The 26,288-nt window shown below is 40.6% G+C and overlaps 1 protein-coding gene and 1 pseudogene across 3 annotated transcripts in view; one reads left to right on the plus strand and one right to left on the minus strand.

The window, feature by feature from the left end:
- The first annotated feature begins 6 nt into the window (after positions 1-6).
- LOC117029805 (protein SET-like) lies at positions 7-1,677 on the plus strand (annotated as a pseudogene).
- A 6,848-nt stretch (positions 1,678-8,525) lies between these two features.
- The window catches only part of ZDHHC13 (zinc finger DHHC-type palmitoyltransferase 13), a 127,269-nt gene continuing 109,506 nt past the window's right edge, over positions 8,526-26,288 (minus strand). For all 3 annotated transcript variants that reach the window (XM_033121291.1, XM_033121292.1, XM_033121293.1), the window contains exons 11-17: positions 21,379-21,503; positions 20,433-20,495; positions 19,641-19,734; positions 17,911-17,994; positions 13,962-14,119; positions 11,466-11,563; positions 8,526-9,125 (exon numbers count right to left, since the gene is read on the minus strand). In XM_033121291.1, coding sequence (XP_032977182.1) covers positions 8,987-9,125; positions 11,466-11,563; positions 13,962-14,119; positions 17,911-17,994; positions 19,641-19,734; positions 20,433-20,495; positions 21,379-21,503 — 761 coding nt within the window. In that variant the 3' untranslated portion in view covers positions 8,526-8,986. The remainder of the gene's footprint in view (positions 9,126-11,465; positions 11,564-13,961; positions 14,120-17,910; positions 17,995-19,640; positions 19,735-20,432; positions 20,496-21,378; positions 21,504-26,288) is intronic.

Genomic DNA, 26,288 nt, shown 5'->3' on the forward strand with positions numbered 1-26,288 from the left:
AGCTACAAGGAACATACTAATTTCTGTGTCAACTGGGGAAGGAGTGAGGAGGACGAAACAAGGGGCAAAGGAAAACAGTCTTCCTTCCAGTCTGTCAGCTGAGTTTCTTTCGACTTACTGCTAACAGAGAAGAAAACAGGGTCCCGGAGGAAACAGACAAGATGATAGCAAATTCTAAAAGGAAAATCAAAACTAATAAAACTGCTGAAGAGTTGATCCTTTTGTCCTATCACAGGCTTGGCAATATTACACATTTCATGAAAACTCAGAAATGGCAACAAAATGTGGAGTTTGCATCTGTGTTTTAAATGACATGAGGATGATTTTCTTTTATTCTGGAACAATCCCCTAGGGTTTAGCAATTTTCTTAAAACGTCCCCTACTACAGATTGCCAGCCTCACAGACGAAATGCAGCCAATTAAAAATGTCTCTCTGCCTCCTCAGCAAGTTCTCAGCGGCTTGAGCGTGTATTTTCTCCAGCCTCCGCTTTTATCAACCATAGCCATTTCTCCCACCACCATGCAATTCTGAATTATTTGGAGTAAATGAAAACAAATTAAAATCTCTTGATAAAAATTACGAAGTGCTCGAGTTCTCCAAGCTTCTTCCCGACATCCACCTTCCCTTGGGTGTCAGTCTCAGACTTTCCTCACAATGGCGCCCAAACACCAGCCTTCACTCCCACCTCAAACAAAGAAACCGAGACTGCTTCCAGCTGACGTCGACCTGTCTGGACTTGCCAAAGGGAGAAAAAGAACAGCAACACGCAACTGAACATATTGATGAAGTACAAAACAAACTAGACTAAAAGAACAAGCCAGTGAGATTTTAAAAGTAGAACAGCTACATAACAAACTCTGCCAACCATTTTCTCAAGAGGTCAGAATTAATCGCCAAAATCCCAAATTTTGGGGTAACAACATTTGTCAACCATCCACAGGTGTCTGATCTGCTGGGGGAAAAAGATAAAGAGGCACTGCATTATTTGACAAGCATTGAAGTCAAAGAATTTTTAAGATATTAACTCAAGTTACAGAATAGATTTTTATTTTGATGAAAATTCTCCCTTCGAAAATAAAGTTCTCTCCAAAGAATTTCATCTGAATGAGAGTGGTGATCCATCTTCAAATCCACTGAAGTCAAATGGAAATCTGGACAGGATTTGACAAAATGTTTGAGTCAAATGCAGAACAAAGCCAGCAGGAAGAGACAGCATGGGGAAGCAGAGAGCTTCTCTACCCGCTTTCCTGGCCATCCTGATGCAGGTGCAACTGAGTCAGAAGACATCAAACGATAGTTGGCCAAATCTATTACTTGGTTCCTGACATGGATGGTGAAGAAGGGGAAGGAGAAAATGAAGAATTAGAAGGGGCTGGAAGATACTGATGAAGAAGAGGATGAGGATGAAGATGAAGAAGATGCAGATGATGGTGGGGAGGACGGAGATGAAGATGAGAGATGACAAATGGAGCACTGATGGATTCTAACCGTTTCAAATGTTCACCAGTCCCTGGAAGCAAGTTGCAGTCTTTTTTTTTCCCCTTGTGCTCAGTTGCCCTACTTTTGAGGTCTCTTTTCTCTCCTTTACACCATGGTTCTCACCTTATTTGGGAGGAAATATCTTGAGCAGAAGACAGTGGGAAAAGAATCTCTGCCCCTTCCTGTTCCAAATTCATTTTTATCCCTTCCTGTCTCAACAAAACCTTTATGGAATCAACACTACCTGCTCTGTGAAAAAAAAGAGAAACCCTCTGCTCCCTTAGCTCTGTAGGAAGCTGGAGGGTGCTAGCTCCCTGTGTAGTAGTGCAGAGATTTCTAGCTTTTTCCTCTTTTCTCTGTATGTTGGGCTCAGGGAATACACTGTGTCTCTATGTGAATATGGACAGTTAGCATTTTCCAACAGGTACCTGTCTACTTTCTCGTTTTAAAAAAAATGGGGTTATAGAAGGTGAGCAAAGGGTGGGTTTAAGATGTTTGGGTGGGTTAAGTGGGCATTTTGACAATATGGCTTCTCCTTCGTCATGTTTAACCGTGATGTTTAACAGACATACTTGCATTTTATGATGACACTTTTAAAATTCTCTCCTACAAAAAGAAATGATTGAAGCACTTAATGAAACTATGGGTTTTTCTATGCTCCAATCACAAGAACTTTCTTTAAAATGAGCATTTATTCAGGGCAGCTTACATGCTGCCATGGTCAAGGCCCTGCACTATTACTTATTTATGTATTTATCTAGTTCTTTTTTGATGCTCAAAATGCAATTACATATGATCATTTTCTCTATTTGATTGGCATTAATAGAACGGTTCAGGAAAACAAAACAGGTGACAGAGATTATGTCCCATCCACTTTTGAAGAGGTAACATAGACGCATGCTTTACTTGTCCAGAGACTCCTGCTGGGGTAATTCAGCCACTGAGTTCCACCCAAACAGCCTGAGGATGCACATTTTACATTCTCTGGGGAAGAAAGCATAGGATAGTATATTTTTAATTTGTTAACTTTTTACCAGAGCTTTATAAGAGATCTCATCATTGTCAACTACTCAATTAATACCAGTAATAAACGAAACTAACTAAACCAAATCCCCTTTAATCTGCACTGATTTTGAAAGCAGTATACTACCTTGGCCCTCGGCTAGGAAGTACGCTAGGCTAGAGACTTCCAGGCTTGCAAAGAGGTAAGACACACATGTGACATGACTTACCAATGTGAACTTCTCCTCCTCTGCTGCATTTCAGTTACTAGTCCCACCATCCATCCACCCAGGAGACTGAAGCTAGAAACTTCAATCATCCTTAGCTTTGCCCTCTCTCTCTCCCCCTAAGCCTCCTTGATTCTGACTCCAAAATGTCTCTAGAATACATCCCCTTCTTTCCTATTCTATGTTATGTGTATTAGTCAGCTAGGGCTTCTGTAACAAAGTACCATGGACTGGGTGGCTTACACAACAGAAAGGATGTTTTCATAGTTCCAGAGCCTACAAGTCAAATCAAGTCATCAGCAGAGTTGGTTTCTTCTCAGGCCTCTCTCCATGGTTTGCAGAAGACGCCTTCTTCCTGCGTCTTCCCAGTCTTTGTGTGTCTGTGTCCTGACTTCCTTTTCTTACAAGGACACGGGTCATGCTGGATTAGGAAGCACTTGAATGACTTCACTTTAACTTAATCACCTCTGTAAAGACTCTGTCCCCAGACAGTCACATGTTGAGGTCCTGGGGGTTAGGACTTCGACATAAATGTGTGTGTGTGTGAGACACAATTCGGCACATAACAGCATGTCGTGTAAGAACTTTGATGATCGGACCTTGGACTTGCCCCTTCAACTTAGCTGTAGACAATCTCTTCCATATAAGCTCCACCTACACTCAAAGACTTAAAGCTTTCCAAGTACGTTAGGTATCCTCACCCCGTCATGTTTTTGCCAATGCTGTTCTTTTTGCCTGGAATATCTGGAAGATGGAACACCCATCTTCTCCCTCTAACCCAACTCCTTAGACTGGTAAACTCCTATTAATCAAGTCACAGGTCAAATGCCATCTCCTCTGCAAAATCGTTGCTGCATGACCTGAGAATGAATCCACCTTTGTTTCCACAGCCAGTATATAATTAGCATAGCATTTGTCTCATTGCGTTGAATTTTGAATTCTCATCTGCCCTCTTGTTAGAATGTGGCTCGCTTGCATTCACAGTGCGGGACAAGTAGGAGGCACTTTATAAACATTTGTGGAGTGAGTGACGTGGGAGTGTAGGCTGAACTAAATGCAAATTTTGCTAGAATTTCAAAGAGATTATTATCTACTGGCGTGAAGGAGCTTGGAAATGAAAAAACAAAACAAAGAAAAAACCGTATCGTGTGGTTCAGCAGTCTTCATGCTGGTCCGCTGCTTCTGGGTGCACTGTCCTCTGTTCCCCACGTGCCCCGACCAGTGACTGGGCCACAGACTGAGTTGGCCATTGGAGGCCTGACCTCCATGACCTCAGGGAGTCTCCCTTCTTTCCATATCTGTGGAAGTAGAAGGCCCAGTGGACACGGAGGCCCGAGCAAATGGTGGAACCACTAGGTGGGAAGGAGTGTGGGTCCCTGCATGGAAGGACACCTGCTCACAGCTAAATGGACTGTGACACGAGGCAGAAATAAGCCTTATGTTGTGTTAAGCCACTGAGATTTGGGGGATATTTACTATTGCATTAACTCACCTTGACTAACACCCCCCTGAAATAGTGGATGTGTTAACATCTGACATATTCCACTTCTCACTGTTCAGTGTCCATCCAGTCCATTTAATCACAGGGAGCAGAGTCAGAAGTTTGCCCAGTATTTGTGAAAGTGATTCGAACGTGTTGTCTCCGACGTGACTATACAGATATTTGGGGAAAGGAATGAAGCATAACAGTCACCTTCCCGGGGGCCCCAAGAAACATGATTGGCTTTGCCTTGGCTCTAAGACAGAATGAAAACAAAACCTTGCTATTCAGCCCCAAGCTATGGCCTTCTCCTCCCTTCTTTCAGAGCCAAAGTGTAAGACTAGATTTCACTTAGTTCTTAGTATGTCGACATCAGGCTTCCCGGTCCGTTCCTCACCCCCAGCTGACCCCACCTCCTATTCATAAACTCTCTGGTCTTTCCTCAGCTGCTGTTCTCAGCCTCTCCTTAGCTCCTGAACACTGACTGCTTCCTCTGTGAAGTTCATTTTCCTCCTTGAATCCTATGACACTGTGTTCTGATTATCCTCTCCTCCCAGCCTCTTCCCAGACCTCTCCTCCTCCTCCTCCAGTTCCCCAAACCCATATTCCACAAGGCCACGTTTCTGCCCTTCTCAGACTTTTTTCTTTTTTTTTTTTTTTGCATTGGTTGTCACCTTTCGTCTCTATAGAATTGACCTTCCGTTTCAGGAGGGCAACTCCCCTTTTCATTTTCATCTCATTTTTCTATCTCTCTCCTGTGGCAATCTCATCCATCTCTGCAGATGACTTTCATCCGTGTTCTGGTCTCTTTCCAGCTGCTTTCTAGCCTTTTCCACTAGGTAGCTTGCAAGTACCTCAAACGATAGGCACAACCACCAAACTCATCACCCAGTCTCTCCACACTGTTTTCCTTCTCAAAGTAGCATCGCCATCCTCTCATTCACTGGGTTCAAGACTTCAAAGTCGTCTTTCATTCTTCCTCTTCCCCCCACATTCAATCAGTAATCTGGACTTGCTGGATCGCTTATAAGTCTTCATTTCATCTTGCCTAGACCATTATTAAAAGCTTATCTATAACATTCTGTATATGCCAGGATCCAGTCAGAAAAACAGAAACCACACTAGTTTTTTTTAACAGAGAGAATAGAGGGAATTGGCTAAACAGGTGCTAGTTATTTTTTAAAAAGCAAAGAGGAACACATTGACTTAACAGAGAGATAACTGCAGGAAGCCGCTACCACCTCTGGGGCTGAGGAAATAGAAGATACGGGGGGCACCCTAATTTAGACGCCTCGTGGAGGTCTCCGAGGGACTAGGAGACACACCTCGGAGGAGAGAGCCCTGCCTGGTTACTGCCGGTGCTTCTAAGGGGGGACAAGGGAGCTGGTTTGGGGACAAAGCTAGACACTGATTCCAACTGTCACTGTCAGGGCGAGGGCCACTGTCTGAACAACACTGAGAGAAATAGCCATCAAGTAGAATGGAAGAAGTCCCTTCCTCCCCTCCCAGTCTACTGGCAGAACTTAACAGAAAGTCAGCGCGAAGGGGATTGTCGTTTTCAGCATCCTGGCCGTAGAGCCACAACACACAGAGGACAGAAGCTGAATTTCGCACATTTCCCTACCACTGGCTTCTCTCTCTCCATCGTTTATTTTCCACAGATTTCTGAATAGCCAGCATTTATCGAGTACTTACTATGTGCCATTCACAATTCTAAGACTTTATTTATATGTAGTAACATTTAACCCTCATAACAGCATTTGGAGGTATGTGCTATTATTATCCACATAATACAAATGAGGAAACTGAGGCACTAGGAAGTTAAGTCATTTGTCCAAAGAGATAAAAGTAGCTTGTAATAGGTAGATCCAGGATTCAAACCCAAGGTGTCTAGCTATAAAACATGGATCCTCAACCTTTTTTTTTTTTTTTTTTTAATTTTCACACTGTATACCTGAGGGAAAGCCTAAATAGAATGGTGGGGGTAAGATCCTTAGGTAAAAATGATTCTCAAACAATAGCATGTACACATAAGAATCATCTGGGGAACTTGAAGAAAATATGGATTCCAGAACTCAATTCTCAGGTACTGATTTGGAAGGCCTGACATGAGGAATTTAACTTCAGACACATGATTCCAGATACCACCCCTCCACCCCCACCCCCTGTGCATGATTCCAACGTAAATGGTCTATGGACCACGAGTTGAGAATACTTACTTGGCAGGGCCTGGTGAGAGAGAAGATATAACTCGGAAAAGTCCTTTGTCCCCCACTTGAGAATCAGTATTCAATTACAACTCCGATCACATCACGTCCTACTTAAAAATCCTTCAATTCAGTCAACAAATTTATTCAACAGATTCATTCAGGTATTTATTGAACACATACTATGTGCTAGACCTAATATTCTAGGTCTTGGAGAACATCAGTGAACAAAACGAAGTTCCCGTGTGGACCTTATACTCTAATGGGGCGGACAGACCGTATACAATAGACATAATACATTACATAGTATGTTAGAGGTGGTAAGTGCTACAGAAAAAAAGAGAGAGAGTAAAGAGGAGGAAGAGTGCAAGAAAAGGACATTACAACATATAAACTGTGGGCGAGCATAGCCTCACTAAGAAGCGGACATTTGAAAAAAGCTAGAAAGAAGGCACTTCACCTTATGGACAACTGGGGGAAGAGCATTCTAGGCAGAGAACAGGCAAAGGCCTGAGGCAGAAGCACGCATGGCAGGTGTGTGGGATGAGCAAAGGGAAAGCAGGAGAAGCCAGTCAGATCCTGAGGGTCACGGTCAGGGTGTTGGCACTTCCCGTGGTGAAACGAGGAGCTACTGGAGGGTTTGGAGCTGAGCAGTGACATGATTCAATTTGTCTTACAAAAATCACGTTGGCTGCTTAGAGCCAGGTGAGGGTAGAAGATGGAGACCAAATAGGAGGGCTGTAGTAATACAGACCAAAGGTGATGGTAACTTGCAACTGTAGCAGTAATGGTGGCCAGAAGCTTCAATTCTGGATGTATTTCAGAGATAGAGCCAACAGGATTTCTGGGGTATTACAAGAAAGAGAGTCATCAAGAAAAGATTCTATGGTGTTAGCCTGAATAACTGAAAGGATGGAGTTTCTGATCAACTGATATGGGGAAGACTGAAGGTAGAGAACTAGATTATTTTTTATTTATTTAAAATTTATTGTATGTTTTATTCTACTTTTTAAATCTATTTTTTATTTGTGTGGGTGAGGACAGGTTAGAACTTAGAAGTCCAGTTTCAATTTTGGATATGTTGACATTAAAATACCTATTAGATATTTAAGTGAGAAAGGAGGGAGAGAGGATATAGCTTGAAAAAGTCCTTCTGTCCAACTGAGAATCAGACTTGAAACACAATTCTGATCATATCACATCCTGCATTCATTCAACAAATTCACACATTAATTGAATACATACGTGTCAGGCAGTATTCTAGGCGACTGGGACTCTAGAGTGGCTGCCCCATAGTACACATCTATGTGACCTTGGAAAAGATACAAACTTCTTTAGGTTTTAGTTTCCTTATCTACAAAGGCTCTGTAGAAGAAAGAGTGGATCCTTGAAGAACTGAAAGGTCAACAGGGTTAGAGTACAAAGCTTGTTCCAGAGTGAGACTGGTAAACAAAACAAGGTCCCATTATTTAGGGCCTTGTAGGTCGTTATGAGAATTTTAGTTTTCACCCCAAGAGCAACAGGAACCTATGAAAGGGTTTCCAGCAGGAAAGTGAATGCCCAGGGGCATATACACAATACCAAGAGTTACAGTTCAATTACCGTGTTTTCCTGAAAATAAGACCTAGCAGGACAATCAGCTCTAATGAGTATTTTGGAGCAAAAATTAACATGAGACCCGGTCTTATTTTACTATAAGACCAGGTATAATATAAAATAAAATAAAATAATATAAAATAAAATAAAGTAATAAAATATAATATAATAATATAAATACAATACCGAGTCTTATATTAATTTTTGCTCTAAAAGACACATTAGAGCTGATTATCCAGCTAGGTTTTATTTTCGGGGAAACAGGGTAGCGTTTTCTCCAGAACAAGCGAAATTAGCAATTATAATCACACCAGTATAATATTTTAAGGGTAAATATTAATAATACTAGGTAAAAAATGATAATCTTTAAGATTTCCTATGTTCAATTTTCTAAGTAAGATGGAAAAGTAAATGAAATCTTGCTTACTGGTGTTAACAGTGGTCTCAGCTCATTACTGGAATCATGAATGAGTTCTTTGTCTTACATATACCTTTTCTCAATTTAAGATTCTAGAAGTGTCAGAAATTAAGTCTCAACTACAAAAAAATTTTTTTATTAAGTGTGAAAGCAAAACAGGTATGTCTATTTAAATACTTTTTTACATATTTATAGATAAAACAAAGACAAATAATTTATCAAAAATTACAAGTTTAAAGAATAGTACTATTTGAAACAGCCAATACAGTATCTGAAAATATCACATTTACTCATAATTAGTGAATATTATCCCCCCCCAAAAGTAAGTTGCATTTGTGAAAAATATAAAAGTTGTTCAGATGTCTGCCAAGATTGCTTAGGAACAGTCCATCTTGCTAAATCTAAAAAAAGTGTAGTGCCTTTATCGAGAACTTATGTTTTCACCAAACGACTTTAAAAACCACCTGTGTTTTCCTCTGGGCTTAGGTGACCTCTAAATCTTCACTTCACTTTCAGACCACAGGGCATGAACTTAAAAACAAACAAATCAGAGTGAGAGCTCTGGGTTGCTTTTCTTCATACTGAGCGAAGAACTTTCTCCTTCGCTGGGTGAAGGACCATGGTGTATTGTGACGTCCAGTCTATTGCACAGGGCTTCACCAAACCAAAGCAGCCGCACTGAAAGAAATCTGCAAGGTTCTGTGTGAACCCAAGGCTGCCAAGAAAGGAAGAGAACATGTCTTCTTACTACATTTCCTGGTTAGCTCTTGACAAACATTCACTGAAACCATAAACACACACTGAGATCCTACAATATACAATGCCCTTTGAGGCTCCTGCAGGAATCCAGAGGTGAACCAGACAGTTCCTGGGCTTATGGGACCTTAAAATTGAAGCTCCGTTCCATTTGTGGAACCGAATCCCTAATTTTGAGATTCCCTGGTTTCTGCCTAGTAACTAGGTAAGTTCATTTTGGTTCTCCCATTCACTAGAATGGTCACTGCCATCAGTAAGTTTCTTTCCATTCCCACTGCCCTAATTCAAATGTTGCTTGTCTCAAAAGGCAGATAGATAGGCCAGACAAGATACCACGATGGGTTTTCTCTGAACTTTCTAAATAGCATCTGCAAATGATGCCCCGGTCTCAATCCCTTCCAATTCATCTTACATATTGGAGACTGTCTAGTCCTCCAAAAACTCTGATGTATTCACAACCCTTCACCTCCCAATCAAAACCCTTTAACGACAGTCCTCTGCCCAGAGGCTCAAATCCAAATCCCTCATCTATGTATTCCAGGCCCTATACAATAAGCCCTGAGACGCCTCCATTTAGCTCCCCAAACTCATCTTTATAAACCTCCTGCTGCAGCTACTTTGGTTCTATTTTTCCCATAATCGTAACTGCGTGGGCCATTCTCCCTCCCTGAACGCCCCCTGACTTCCGGTAACCCCTCACCCTTTCAAGTCCCACCATTTCTCAAGGCCCAGGTCAAGGCCATGGCCCCTTTGGAGCCTCGCCGACTACAAAACCTTCAGCACCACTTTTTCTCCTTTGAATTCCTGAACACTGCTATCTATTCCAGCGATGAGGAACATATATTTTTATGCATGTGCCCTATCTTCCAAGCCTAACCCACCCCCTTACACACATCAGAACGAACACATCTGTGTGAGGATGACTGTGCCGCTGCGGCTGGTTAGTGACACAGGTCAGGAAAGTGCCATCACTACCCAGAAGGTGGCTTCCCAGGATGAGGGCTGACTCCATGGAATGGATGGGGTTGAAGCAGGGCGACATGCTGGGGATTTACAGGGACCAGCTCCAGAGCTAGTGGGTGAGTGAGTCACTTAGAGGAGGACAAACAAGCAAAGCTTTGGTTTGGGCAGGATTTGGAAGCTGGAGTCAAAGTGCTTTCAAGGCCTTACCATTAGTTCCTCCAGCTCATGTTGCCATTACTCAACAATTCCCAAACGCGCCCAGCTCTCTCACCTCTGTCCTCACTGTGACTCCTCTCCTGCATCTGGAATGTCCTTCCTTCCATCTCCATCATGGCCACCCCCCAACTTTCAAGGCTCAGCTCTATCACTAAGGCTTCCATTCTTTAGTGGAGTAAATATTTATTCTTCTGGTTAAGCCTCTGAGCAAGGGACCTGATTATCACTGCCAGTCTGAAAGGATCATCACAAGCTTAACACTCCTCTCCACTCTCCATCACTTCAGCCATCTAGTCCCAATTAAGTCACTTTCTCTCCTCTCGAAACACGCATCAGAGTCACATCCCAGGCTCTGATTTCTTTGTCTAACAGCCTAACAGTTCCATCTAGTACCACGAATATGCTTTAAAATAGACTGCTCATGAGATATGCAGTGAGCATTCAAATCCCTGGAGGGCTCTGGGTCACCTCTGCAGCACGCCCAGCCTCCAAGACCCCGTATATGTGACAGGGAGATAAGCTTCAAAGCCTGATTGTTCATATCGTAAGACAATGACCTTGCTATAAACACTCTAATTCTCAACTGAGGACAGGTTTTATGTAACCAGTGCTTGGGGAAGAACCTATCCCAAACCTGAAAACCTAGCTTCTCCTTAACACAGGTGGGCCCATTAAACATAAGGCTTAAATAATTAGTGGTGATAGAGAGCCAGGTTCAAAATCTTGGCAAAGCTCACAATCTAACGCTTTCTACAGAGAGCCTTGTGGCTGACTTTCCCAGCCACATGCTTAATTATCTCACATTGACTTCATGCCAGCAACAGGCCACCTTGTGACCATGTGGTTTGACTGGAGAGATTCCCCATCCTGGCAAAACTTCAAAGTCACTTATTATTTGTGCTGAGTCCAGCAGACCAAATCCCAAATTCTTACCACCTTGGGGCTCATGACCTTACCACTCAACTCCTGTCACGGAGGCTTCCAAGAAAGAAGGTCAACTCTAGCAGATAGCAAGTTAGAGGACAGCGGAATGGCCAAGGGTGGTAGCACTTGATTGGGTAACCGACGGCTAACCTAGCATCTTCCACAGGACTCAGTGGAAAGAACAGATCTCACTTACTTGTATGGTGTCCTCCTGAGGGACAACGGCTGTTTCATATGCCTGCTCTGCTTCAGCAGGTTGGTTCTCTCATGGGAGGTCAGGCCCAGAAAAGCAATCTGAAAAAGGATGGAAGGTACACAAAAAACACCACATCAAGGCTCCATCACTCTCAGCAGTCCATGCATCATAGGACCTTGGCAAACATTCAGTACGCCCCAAAAGACACTATCACCTAGCCTTCTAACCAAGGATCATGATAAGGGCAAAGATTCAGCAGCTCTAAACTAGACTCTCCCACGTCGATCTAGTAGCTGGGCATTTTTGTTTTCTGATTGTCTGATTTTTATTAACCTTTCAGGAAGCACAGTGCATTGACTCTAAGTCATGAAATAATTGTTTTAGTAATTTAATGGCTTATGGCCATGTTTAGATTCTCAATCCATTCGGCATTCAACTTTTAGATGAATAAAACAATGTAAGGCCAGCCTTAGTGCAATTACCTCAACTTGTGTATTCGTTCTTAGTATCTCTTTGAAAACAGCCAAATGAAAAAAGTTAATAATCTGAAGTGAAGAACATTTAAAATCCATCAATTTGGGGAAAGGTAAGAATTAAGGCAACTTAAAAACTCCGAAGTCATTAAAACCACTACTATTTACTGAGTTATCTCATCGAATCCTCAAAACAACTCAAACATCAAGTTCCTTATCTGTAAAACAGAGATTAACACCTTCATCAGATTGTTTAGGGATCTGAGATAATATGTGTAAAATACCTGGTGCAGAGGCTTACAGAGGTGAAGTCACTGGTCCAAGGCCACACAGCTTAGGCAGTGGAGAACCGGGACGGACACCTCTGCTGGTACGAGACGAAAGCCCATGGTCCTACCCAGTAGTCTGTGCCCTCAGTCTGACTGGATACAGTCAGAACCATGACTCACAAGAGCACTCAGGAAATAAAAGGCTTCAAATACCTAGTCTGTTTTGTTTGTTAAGCGATCAACTCTGTTCTGAATTCCTGTATCTGAAAGCTATCCAAACCTCTGAGTCCATTTTCCTGCCTTAGAAAATACAGATATATTAACCTTTCTTGTAAAAACTAAGAATACTATAGTCTCATTTACTTGTGCTTGTTCTAAGAGTCCAGAAAGGAAGAAAGAAAATTAGAACTGATGTGTCAAATCTTAGGTTCTTCATCGCACGCCACCTCTTACCAGCCGTACGGCCATAATCAAGGCACTCAGCATCTCTAACTTAGGCTCAGTTTTCTCGTCTGTAAAATGGAGACACTTTGACATGGTCTACATCTCAACTGCTGGTGAGGAAACAGATGGAAAGTGCTTTGGAACATATAAAGCATATATAAGTATTAGGTATCAGTAATTGACATTAACAATCACTGATGTTAATATCCATTCTTAGTGCCTGAGTCTGTAGCTATCAGAGGGATAAAAAATTGGATGAATGTTCAGAAACTTCAGTTCAGTCAGTATTACCATGTTTTCCTGAAAAATAAGATCTAACTGGAAAATAAGCGTGATTTTTCAGGATGACATCCCCTGAACATAAGCCCTAATGCGTCTTTTGGAGCAAAAATTAATATAAGACCCGGTCTTATTTTTGGGGAAACACAGTATTAGCTGAATTCCTTCCCTTAGCATTTTTCCTTTCTCTTTATTTCATTATTATTATTATTATTATAGAATTGGTTACTTCCCCATAAAAGTGGAATACATTTTGCTTTTGTTGAGTAATGCTCTAATTATCTGAAGTCTTGCAGTAAGTAGCTCAGACTGATCTTGACTGTCCATTCCACGAAGGCAGGCCATAGCAACAGTGAGGATTTGGTTCTGCCCACAGGGGAAGGTGGCAGCAGGGATGGGACAGAAGCTGCACAGAAAGCTGAAAGTGACTACTGCCCTGGAGATTGAACTTTCTAACGGCCATGACCTTCTCTGGAAGTGCAATTACCATGTCTATTGGTTAACGATGTGTCTTTCATTTCTTCCCCAGTTCTAGCCACTTAAGCAGTGCATAATAGTAAGAGTAACAAACAGGGTTGGAAAAAGTGAGAGAAAATAATCATCTCACATTTGCACAATGCTTTATTGATATTTATACCATGTTTTCACACACCATATAATTTAACTGTATGATGAAAAAAAGCCCTTAAATGGGACGGTCAGAAGATCTAAGCTTTGCATTCTGATTTTCCCACTCATTGAAAAATTCAATTCACCTCTCTATACTTCTGTAAAATAAAGGGGGCCAACACTAACAATTAATTATTCTAACCGTTAAACCCTCCTGTGAGAGCAGACAGACATTATTCTCCCCCATTTTAAAGACAAGGAAACTGAAATTTAAGAGTTACATGACATGTCTAGATCCACACGAAGAGTGACAGAGGTGACACTAGAAACAAAGTCTTTTGATTTGAAAATAAAGTCTTTCTACCTAACTACAGGTTATTGGAAACTTTACCCAAAGGCATTATAAAAAGAGAAATATATACCTGGAAGAGCTGATTTAATAATAAAAATGTTGACCATGAGAAATGGAACGTTGCTAGCATGAAGATATATAAAACCCAAGGGGAACAAGCCACAATCTGATTGAGGTAGGTCCATAGTCCATCTTCTCTGAATGTTGTGGCACAATGACTTGACCAATCTGTGAATTCAAAAAACAGAACCCATTATTTTAAAAGGCAAAACCCAGTGATCATTATTCAAGAAGATAAAATCACTGCAGTTCTATTTAGGGAAAAGAGAAAGTAAGACATGACAGCACAGACCAGAACCCAACTTTAAGATTTTATCTTTCAAATGCCAGTTCAACTAACAAAGGCAGAAAGGCAAAGGCAAAAAAATAGTACCGCATTGTTAATTAAGGCTGTGATAACATTCCATCAGTAGTTGGCAGTGAATCAGTAAGAACAAAAAAAGGTCTGTAGAACCATCACTAAAATCAGCATATTCTAAATAAAATATACTGGCCAGGGAAGTTAATTGTTTGAAGACCTGACAACTGAGAATGATTATATTTAATAAATATTTGTCCTAGAAAATTCTCTATCTTATCCATGTTATAGCAAGATTTGGATCTATCACAGAACTAAATATAAACTCTTATTTAAGGGTTTTAATAAACCCTTAGGGTTTCAGATAAACAGGCCATGAAATGCTGTGGGCACAAGAAATCCTATAAGCATCTAGATACTACTGGAACACGACCTTACAGCACGCAGTTACCAAGTGAACTTCTGCACAGGAACCATAATTTATCCTACAGAGAGAGAAAGACCAGGTGAGGGAATGCACGAGACAGATACCCCCAGGAAAAGGACAGAGAGCAAGATTCATATGATCACAGCTCTGTTTCTCCCCAGGAACACCGAAGTATATGCCAATTAAAAGAGAGGACTTCTCTATGCCTTCATGACATGGATCCCTAACCCATGTAGCTGAGAGCAGCAGTTAGGTCAATACAGGACAGCAGCAGCAGGAACAAGGGGACAGACCTTCCCGGTTACATAAAGCCAACGACTTTTACAGGCACCATGACTGTTCATAAAGGGCAAATTATTTTTGAAATGAGAATTCTGTGGATTTGCACCTTGAGATTTCATAAATGCCTCTGACAACTTGATAAGTGGTTTTAGACATTTTCCCAACACAATACTTAAGAGCTCCTGGGACAGGAAGAAAATGAGTCCGTGATATTACTATCAGCTGTCCATTTCAGTGCTAAAAATCTATTCTTTTGCCTTTTTGAGTCTCATCTGATTCTCAACCATCTTTCACGAATACACGCCAGAAGCATTCTAATAGCAATCATCACAGGGTAACACTCAGGTAACAAGTTAAGGCAAATTATACTCTTTAGAGCTTCATTAGGAGGGCAAAGAAAGATGCATTCCATGCACCTGATATGACAAAAAGAGAATATAATCTCCAACAACAGGCAAAGAAAACAGCTGAGCGGGAAAGAACATCTATTTTCTTTCAGCTTATGGAATTCTACTGCTCTCTTCTGGGAATTTTTTTGATAACACAACATGATCTCAAGCTGAAGTTTTTACAGGACTGATTTCAGATTCAGTAACAAAGATAGGGCTGTAAACGGACATGTACATTATCATGCAATGTACCACTTTAATACGTACTAATACATTCTTATCAGGTGGTCATTGGCTAACGACAGGGAACTCGTATGGTTCCAACTCAATCGTTTGCATCTTTAGATAGCTCTGATAATTATAATGCTCTTTCTAACAATGATCTAAAATCTTTCTCCCTGTAGTTTGAATAACGCTGACACTTTGAGTTACTCACTATCCACCCTGAAAACAGACGCCACACAAGATGACATGGATGGAGGCTGCGCAGAACCAGGAGCTGCAACCGGATCACCCAAGGAGGAAGCTGCACAGCAGGGCTCTAGCAACAGGAATGTTAGGGGAAACAACAAAGGGGATGACAGTGAGGCCTCATTAGAAAAACGAAGCGCTTTAAAACAAAGCTCATTTTTCTTGCCTGTGGAATAATGATAAATGACATGATATCCTCATTCAGTGTAAAGAAATATTATCAAAATATAAATGGAATAAAAGTAACAAAATAGGTTCAGCTAGTTTACACAGTGGTAAGTGGATGTAAAGGTAGGACTGTTCCTAAGAAACAGAACATAATATAAAAATTGGTTCCCAGCCAGAGAATAAAGACAAAGAGGAGGGAAGAACCAACGCACGAAATAAGAAAGCAACTTGGAAAGAATGAACGTGATGGAAAATCACTTCTGTCCTTATCAATACGGTCCTATGCTGGACATAGACACCAAACAAAGGCGACTATTTTTAGTGGAGAGAGAGAAGGGGGAGACAAGAGTGGTGTAAAACCTGGCTCCTCTCCCCTAGGATCAAGTCCAGGCACAAGTTGGTCCATGGGCCAGCTTAAAAAGGTTTTCCAGGAATCCGCTTTAATGTCAGGCCTTCAAAGGGCAGCTCTTTCAACAGGAAGAAGCACTGGCAAAATTTTATTTTATTTTTTACACCATAGGACATCATCTGAGAGGTTTTAAAATTCCAGTGCTCAGGGTTACGGCTGGCCTTGGAGAAGAACTGAGATCTGGCATCACAACCTTCTGACTATCAGGTCCATTTGAGATGGTGACAGTGACACTGAGCCACAAAAGCATTCCCCAGTGATCAGACACCCAAGGTGCCATGAGGTGGGAAAGCGGCTGACAAGGTAACTGAAGCCCTCTGCAGGGCTACGGCCGGGCAAAAAAGCAGCCATTGCACATAGATACTAATTAACAATGTCTAAAAATGCAACCCCAACCAACACAAAATTTGTAATACTGGCTGTTTCAGGAGAAGGGAGCTGGGAGGCTGGGGGACATGCAGGAGGAATTATCTTCTAAACACTAAATGAAATGTAAGCTAAAGAAAGCCGGGGTGGCAGGGGCTTGGGATGCTAAGGACAAAAAAAATGTAGGAAAAACTTTCCTAATGTCTCCTGAGTCGTTCCAGATTTTAGCTCAAGAAACAAACTAGTATTCTACGGGCAAAATAAAGACTTGAACATGAATACAACAGAAGGGTGGACGGAAGTAGGTCAGCAGTGAAATCTCTGCTTCTAGAGCCAAAGTCTCCCAAAGCTTTCAAACTAAATAAATAATGAACAGTTAAAGTCAAAAGAAAGTACCAGCACCGTAAGTTTTTCTAATTAGGTAACCTATTCCAAGGTTTGGAAGTCACAGTCATGCAATTCCTGAGAGCTTCCCAAACCCCTCTTGCTTCAGTTAAACCCCGTTCTTCTTAGTCCATCACCTTCGTACAGCTGCACGTCAACCCCTATTTGAGCCCCCGAGATGCCCTTCACGCTGCTACTGAAAAGTTAGTTTCCTTTCTCAGGGATGCAGAATCGTGATCTAATATTTTCTTCCAAGTTATTATTTCCAACCTTTCGATGACTGTTAGAGGTTTCACATCAGGTGTAAGCTGTGACCTGACATTTATCAAGTGACATGTGCTTTCAGAGTTTTGTTCCTTAATTGCCACGAGCACCTTCCCCCTCCCCAAACCTCGCTACTGCCAACCAACTTTTTTCCTGTTTCGTTTACTTATCACTTCCCTTGCTTTGTACTTGAGTAGCTGATTTGTCCTCATTTCACCTGGGCATAAATCTGTACTTGCCTTAAATGATTTCCATTTTTGACCCATTTTCAAATTTATCAAGGTCACTTTAGAGTATAATCTCTTCCAAGGTATAGACAACTACCCTCTTCCAGCATTTCTTGCAGCTTCCCAATGCTGAGTGCTTAGAGGCGTCTGTTTCATTTTTCATTAGGGCTACGGTCTACAGTCATCCAGCCAGAATGTGATATGTAAGAGTTTACAAGGAAAAGTATCCACGGGTATGGGTGCATAAGCCTTCTGTAAGAAAAATTATACTTACACATGAAAGACTCATATATAATCCAGTCACACACGATGGAAAGGAAAAATAAAAAGAGTATGTAATAGTGATGGTTGCCAAAACCTACATCAAAAAGAAAAACAACATATTTAATACTTTCTTACAATGATTTTCCAAATCAAGACCTTATTAACCACTTTCCTGTCCAAAGCCTTCACCACAGTAAAAAAGAAATAAGCTGTTGCTTTGCTTTTAAACACCTTTAAACCAAAACCAAACAGCTCTGATATGTCATGGTCAATTGTCTGTGTTAACTGAACTAATATTTATTCATTATTTATCTAAAAAGAGGAGGGTTTTTTTGTGTTTTTTTTTAAACAGAACACAGTTTATTAAGCATACGTATCTCTGGGATGGCCTATACTGTGAGAGGGAGGGGAGCAGCCAGGATTTGGGGCAAATCATCCCGTCTCTTCCTTGCTTCCGTGTGGTAAGTTTATATAAGTACAACTTCCGGACATCAAGGGTTGACTGGATCAGGGAAAGAGAAAATGAATCTGAGGAGGAGCGCTAAATAGGTATGTTGCAGGCGACTGGACATAGCAAAAGGGGGGCAACCTGCAGGCTAAGAAAGGCCTACAGAAGCAAAGAAGGGATGTGGGTGCCAGGAAACCACACCCCACTCCTGTGCTGCCTTTTCATGCTGCAGATGTGAGTGCTTTGATGCTACTGACACAAAGTCTCCTCAGGTACCGTCGTGGTCCCACCTTCTCGGAGGCAGCAAAGCCCAGGAGAAGGAGCAATACCCACTGGAATGAGGAGACCTAGGTTTATGAATGACTAGTTGTGTGACTGTAGGTACGTCATTTAACTTCTCTGACCCAGTGTTCTTATTTGCAATATGAGGACTTTACACGCCCGTGGCAATCAAACAGAATGGTGCATGTGAAAACACTGTATTAAATACAGCGCAGTAAAAATGTATGGACTCTTTACTGTAGTTTTGCCACTGCCATTGAAAGCTGCCTGTGATAATGCCAATCAGCTCATCTTTATGGTGGGATGGGGTCCATGAAGCTTGGGATCCCAGGAATTATCTCTTCACATGTTCTCTAGGAACCGTAAAGAACATCAAAATGCACCAAGGAAACCTGACTGAGCTGAGGCAGCCTTCTGTTCATCAAGATCACAAAAGCTCATCTTCTCCTGAAGACTCATGACGACAGTTCCTCTGCAGTTTCCCAGTATAAACCCCTGACTTTAACTGGGACGGCTCAGACGAAGCCCAAGGCTGCAGATCACGACAAGGAATATTCCCTGGGTAGGAGGCAACCCCCAGATCTCTCCTGTCTCTGGTTCTAGCTCCTACCTGAGCCTTGAAGGAGGCAAGTGGAGAAGGTGAACGAGAGACAAGACACAAAACAAGGAAAGAGCATGGTATTTGGAGTAGAAGACTGATACTCCTGAAGGGATTTCAAGCAAATAACTTTTTACCTTTTATTTTTTTCAACTCTAAAATGGAGCACTCTGGTGATGAAATAGAACACTATATATGAATGTGCTTTATAAATGCTGACATACTACGCAACGACATTAATTACCATTATAAACATCGACAATCGGCTTCCCAGAAGTGTTATACCACAGAGATGATTCTCCGACAAGGAAGAGCTACAAAACGGCTGTCCTTCCACGTTTTCCATCAGTCACACAGGTAACTAAACGTAAGTTAAACGTCATCGGGGTAACTGAAAACTTCGCTCTCTCACCTATGCACCGTCCAGTCCACAGGCAGTGTTGATCATATCGAGCCACACAGGAGTTGCACACATGGCAATGGAGTGACCTTAATGGCTTCCTTATCTAAGTGGGCAATTAAGAGAGGTCCAAGGAAACATCAGTGTCTCAACGTGGTAACAAATCGCACGCAAAATCTAATTCCTAAATTGTGAAGACACTGGCACAAACAATCCTATGTATTATGTCATCAATTCACATAGAGGCTGTGGAATGCCGTATTAATATTTACTTCCAGGTGTCCATTTTCATGAAGCCATCGCTAAAGGGGATTTGAATTCCACAGCCTGCTGACACTGACTAAGGGGAAATGAGGCCATGGCACACGGCACGATGAGCACTGGATTAAGACAGAAAGAAACCCATGTTACGTTTCCGGCTCTGCCCATAATCTGGGGAAAGGTATTTCCTCCCTTGAGGCCATGATTCCTCAGTTGCAAAATGAGGGGTTTCACGAAATGGTTTCTAGGGTCATCATGAGCCTCTGACTCCAAGTTAGTTCTAACATATGCTTCATGGCAGGAAAAAGCAAACAAAACACACAAGGAGATTTAACCATAGGCAATTTCAAGAGATTATAGTCTCCCATATATTCAAGGCAGAAAACTGTTGACAGTTATACAAAATTAGAACCTGGTAAAAACAAAGGTGTATAAATATACCATGAAGATTTGATAAATGCTTACATGAGTGATGCAACCAAGAATTTGCTTTCATTATACTGCGGGGGGGGAAATCTTTTTGTAAATAAAAGATTCACTCACAAGACACGATGTACAAAACGTTCTGAAGTCCAGACAGCCTGTCTCTGCGAGGGTGATGATATTCTGAAAGACATGAAGTTTGACCTTACATTTGCATTTTACTAAGGAATGTATAATGCTTGGTTATATACCACAATCACAGCTCTCCCTTCAAACTGAGGTGGCTAGACAAGAAATTTGGAAGACTTGCCCACAAATCATTCTGTGCTTGAAATAAAGTGACTTTTCAAGGCTGCATTTTCAACCATAGCCAATAAATTAAAATGCACAAAAATTACACCCCCCTTCTTTCCATCAATGGCTATGATCTCCCAGTTATAATCTGCTAGATAAAAACAAATACACACACAGACATTCCTAAAAAAAGAAACAAAAACCACTGGTATACATCAGAACTGATAGTTCTGAGCACCAAGGGCTCAGTTTCTCGGGAACACTAGCTTTAGGTAACAAAGAAGATGACACTCCCCAACTTCTAAACATTCACAAGCAATGGAAGACACACCATGTCATCTGACAACCTCATATCTGAGGAAGAGAAGGGGCATCTGCTCAGTCAATAAGGAGAAAGACTCCCCCTGGCCCCAGCCTACTTATCCTCCACGTATTAAATGGAGAAGTTGAAGCTTAGTTATCATTATTTTAAGCTTAATCATCCTTATTATACAGAAAGTACATCTTCTAACAGAAAGTACATCTGAAAAAGTTTTAGTGATACAAAATTTTTTAACACAAAATAATTTTTTTTGAAACTTTCATATAAATAAATGAAAAGTATGACAGTGGAGAAATCTCATTTTATTCATTCCATATTTATGTTATATCCATTAGGTGCCAGGCACTAGAGATGCAGCCATGACAAAAACCAACATGGTTATGATCTTCTGGAGTTCACATGCCCTCCCAGTAAAAAAAGAAAATCAGTAACATTACAAAGAAAGCTCACCGTTTTCCTTTCTTCTTCAGAAGCCTTAATGAAGCCTGGTTCTGTTGCCCAAGTCTTATAGAAAAAGTAGTGGAAGCCTATTATGCTGAGAATGAAAGCAAAATTAAAAGGGGTACCTGCTAGATGTTAAAGCCAAGTTAAGGAACATATCGGACTTCCCTTAAGAACAGCATAATTATGATGTAAACAAATGTCATCGCTGGTGCCTAAGCATCTTCTGTGCATTCTAGCCTCACCTCCCTTATGTAACACATCCTGTCCCCAAACCTGGCCCCATCCTATGTTCTAATCCTATGGGAATTTGCTCATAGCTGGCAAATTAATCCCTCCTCATTAGTTGAAACTCACAGGAAATATTGATAGGAAGAGTTGCAATATATGAAAAACATCCTGGGGACTGAAAAACGTGCAAGATCCAAATAAATTAATCTCTAATGGTATAACTGTGGCTCTCCTGAGAGCATCTGAAAAATACTTTCTGATAATTTTAACAAAATAATTCAAAGAAACAGATCACTTGGTTAGAGATTTCAACTAAAAACATTTCCCTAGATATCAGATAAATGCTTGCAAACTTTTCTACTGCAAAGTTTAGAAACTAATCTTTGTAACTGTATTAGGCTGAGTTAATTTAGAAACAAACAAAAGAAACTGCTTTCCTTACAAAGTGATTATAAATCAAATGCTATTTGGTTAAGGCAGATATTACACATAAATTGAGATAAAAAGTGTTTCAAGGATAAACATTACCCATTTTGAAATGTTTTTGAATTGGTACAAATTCCTTGTATGAAAGTAAAACTTTTTTCTGGGGAAAAACAAATGAATGTGCAGTAATAAACCAATACACCAGCAATAAACCAATTTTCGTTGCCCAATTTAAATCATTATTGACAAAGTAATTGTATCTGCCTTCTACGGTACTGCAAAGATGTCTTGTGCCAAACTTCAGGGTGAAAAAGGTGGCTATAAAACAGACTCTAAAGCCCTGCTGTTCAAAGTATGGTCCCTGAACTCACAGCAATGGCTTCCCTCGGGAGGGTACTGGAGAGGCAGAACTTTAGACCTCACCCACACCTGCAGAACCAGACTCTGCTCTAACCCACAAAAACCAGCACAACCACATCAGGTTCAGGTAAGCGGAAACAAATCTTATTTTTAGTTTGTCAGTTTTTCTGCAGATAGGTCTGGCTTTGAGAAAGAAATAGGGTCCAGAAAAGTTGCACGAAATGGAATTTTAACAAATAATGCTTACTTAGAATGAATTAACAATGCTATTAAAGAGTATATAAGTCAAGACCTTTTGTTAAAGAATCACATCCTATTATTTCCCCATAAAATTCTCAATACACATGACATATTCTCAAAAATATATCAGGTGAATCATATGATGATCCCACATATTGAGCTGACTAAATTTCTTACAAATCCCCAGAGAATCCCAGGATCCTCTCCCTCCAAGTACAGTGAATTGCATTCTATGCCCTCACATAAAAGCCAAACATTCCTTGCTTCCATGCCCTTGCTCTGCATGGCTTATTGACCTCAAATGCTCCCCACTTCCCACCATCTACAAATAAAACCACTTTTAGGATGTCTAAGTCCCACCTGCCTTCAAGACCTAACTTATATTCCTCCTCCCCTTGTAGTTCTTTCCTGATTCCCCACAGAGAAGGATTCTCTCCTTTCCCTGAACCTAAAAATGCTTTTTCCGTGGCACTTAAGACCTCAAATTACAGTTATTTAGAGACACCCAGCCTCCCTAGTTAGCTTGTGACATGCAGTTAAAAAGTTTCTCAATATGGAGCTAAAATTTGCTTTTCTATAACTTGGACGAAGTAGATCTCATTCTGTAGATCCTTTAGCTCCACGCTGCAGAGCTACACTACAGCTGTCCTTTAGATCTACCCTACAGAAGCTTATTCCTCAATTGCTCAATATAGTATTTATTGCATGCCCACGCTATATGATGCATTGGCTTCCGAATGATAGACTTCCAAACACTTGAAATTGGAAGGCAGTGCTCACATCTGCAGGATAAGCAGCAACGTTGTTCTTTATACAACTCTGTCGCCTGCTCAAACTCCTCTGTTTGTGCTCCTGTTTGTCATCGCCTCCTTTAGAAGAACAGAATTCAAAACAGAGCAAACACACTTCAGGTGTGTACTGACCATTGCACAGGACAGTGAGATTGCTGTCCTTTGCTGGGACACTCCTAATACTGGAGAACATACAGGCTTTCTTGAGAGCCACATTACTACCCACACCGGGCTTGGTTTTTCACTTGACCTGAAGCTATGTCATTTTCAACACAACATGTACTTATATATGTTGATTCTCTGAAACCCAGTACAGGACTTCACATGTATGTATCCCTCTTAAACTTAACTCAGACAGCTATAGCCATAATCACAAATTTCACGTTCAGTGGTTCACCATTTCTTTCTAGAGTCTTAATCTTCCAAACTCATCTGTATGATCCTATCTCTTCCCCTCAATCTGGCCTCATAAAAGCCAAATACTTTACTCGCTGAACATATCAAAGGTACCAAAAGAAAAGGAATGTCTGAGGAGCTAACTGAGAGCAGCCCTTAAAATTAATTTCAACATGCAGCCTTCTACACAGATTTTATTCATAAGAGTATCTCATAATACAAAAGTAGGTATTATTTATAGAATTCCAGTTATGCAATGAAGACTGTGGTCAGCAATTTACAGACATAATACCATAATAATCCTTTGGAACCACCCCACGCACTTGGTATTATTATCTCCAATTTACAGAAAAACTGAGACTCAGTGAAATTAAATAATTGCTCAGTCGTACATAACTAATAAGAAAAAAGGGCCCAAATTCAAATTCATTCTGTCTGATTCCAAAGACAGTACTCTCTCCACGGTGCCCCAGACCCTCTTCCCATAACGGACCAGGAGACTATAGGAGGAGAAGCCCCTACGCAATCCAGACTTGACAACCTGAGACGAAACTAGTATAAATATACAAGATGAGTCTTTAAGGGTAGCACTTCAGTCCATACCCAGGACAATTCAAAAAGCATTTAACATTAAGCTTGAAAAAGACTGGTCTGGTGGTGAAGGCTGCCACCTACTGACTGGCAATTCCTTCACCAGTAGCAAGCACGTATGTGCCTACATCAAACGGCTTCACGCTGTAAATGTGAGTAAAATGTCCCATCTTGTCAACTCCGACAGTTTAAGATTCTGTCCAGCTATAGAAATCAGTTCTTCTGATGTAATGGTGTCTTCACAAATACTGAACTGTTTGTAATTAAACTCAGCTGAATACTAAGTTCTGTAATTGAGGTTTTCAAACTATAGTGGAGTTCCAGTTTTGTTAATATTGATTCTGTAAATTTGAAATAATCCAATATGAAAAAATATCTCACTTTTGGTGCAAATTTTAAAACAACATGAGATGCTCAAATTTTTAAAATTCATCAAGAAACACAATTTTAAAACTGTGTTTACTCCCCTGCCACATGGGTTGGATATCAGCCATCCCTTCTCTGTATCATGTCAATTACCCTAGAATTTATCAGCCTTGGGACTTTTGCAGGTGATTTTGGTGTATAGCGTGCCATTATTTTATGCACTCATGGTTTTTATAAATATTTTTTATAAAAATTTTTATAAATATTTATAAATATTTTTATATCATATAATAATATCATCCAAGCCTTCACATTAAATGGTGGTAATAAGGCTAGTACTTAAATAGCTTCTCCCAAATCAGTAATTATGAGACAAAGGTTAGATGTAATAAAACCGTTTGAAAAACTACAAATGAATTCCATGATATGCTATACCATGCATTTAGATTAAAGGAATTTGAAAAATATTAGAGCTAATGCTCAGAAATAAAAAGCATCATTAAAGTAGAAACATCCTATAATGAAAGTAGATTTATGCACTCTAAGAACACATATGCCTCTTACTTTACATTTATTCCTATGAAAAAATGTTCCTGAATTGAGTATTCTTTCTTTTGAAAAATGCCATTACCAGAAAGAGAAATAACATAGAAGGTAAAGAAATATGCTTAAAGGTACGTTTCTATACACCACATTCCTGCTTCTCCTACCTGTAAGGAAAAGCAAGTTTATAATGGCTTTCTAGAGTGCTTGGAAGGGGAGAAAGGATCCTGGAGAGGTCAGTAGAAAATTGGAGGAAATACTCCCTCCCAATGGGAGATATAAATAGCTATAAACCAAGAAGTAACCCCTATCCCCACTTTCAGGTGACTAGACTTGGTCAACCTTAAAAGCACAGCACACACCTCAGCTGGACTTGGCCTGAGTCCTGCTCCTCAAGTGATAAACCTATTCCTTAGGAGTGTTGTTTTTTCTTTTCAAATCATGGGCTACCATCCATTAGTAGGCCATGAAAGAATTAAGTGGGCTATGACTAGCATTTAAAAAAAAAAGGAAATGGAATAGGACAAAATAAAATTTCAGAATAAAGCACACATTGGGTGTATTATTTTCGGAGATTTTGGTTTCATATATCTTTTGGATGGCAAAGCAAATTTATCTTTACTGTGGATTGAGAATCACCACCTAGGACAATCACACTACACTGACCATTGCTGAGGGCACATTTCTTCCAGTATCCCTCCCATATAGGCCGTCTTGGTACCCAGATTTAGTAATCAACCATAACTGCAGACCAAGTTAAAAGAACCATCTGATCTTGAAAAGAAGCTCAAGGCCATACAAGAAATATATACAGGGCTAAGTAAAACAATAGTTCATTCTACTGTTTCCTTCCTATAGGTAATAAATACTAGACAGCTACTGTTTCCAAAGCGTGCTCAGATTATTTCCTAAATGGAGCAGATTTTCAACATTAAACATCATGAAATGAATACAAATGTGAGTTACATTCCCTGG

This window comes from Rhinolophus ferrumequinum, chromosome 11 (genome assembly GCF_004115265.2).
Source record: "Rhinolophus ferrumequinum isolate MPI-CBG mRhiFer1 chromosome 11, mRhiFer1_v1.p, whole genome shotgun sequence".
Taxonomy (NCBI): domain Eukaryota; kingdom Metazoa; phylum Chordata; class Mammalia; order Chiroptera; family Rhinolophidae; genus Rhinolophus; species Rhinolophus ferrumequinum.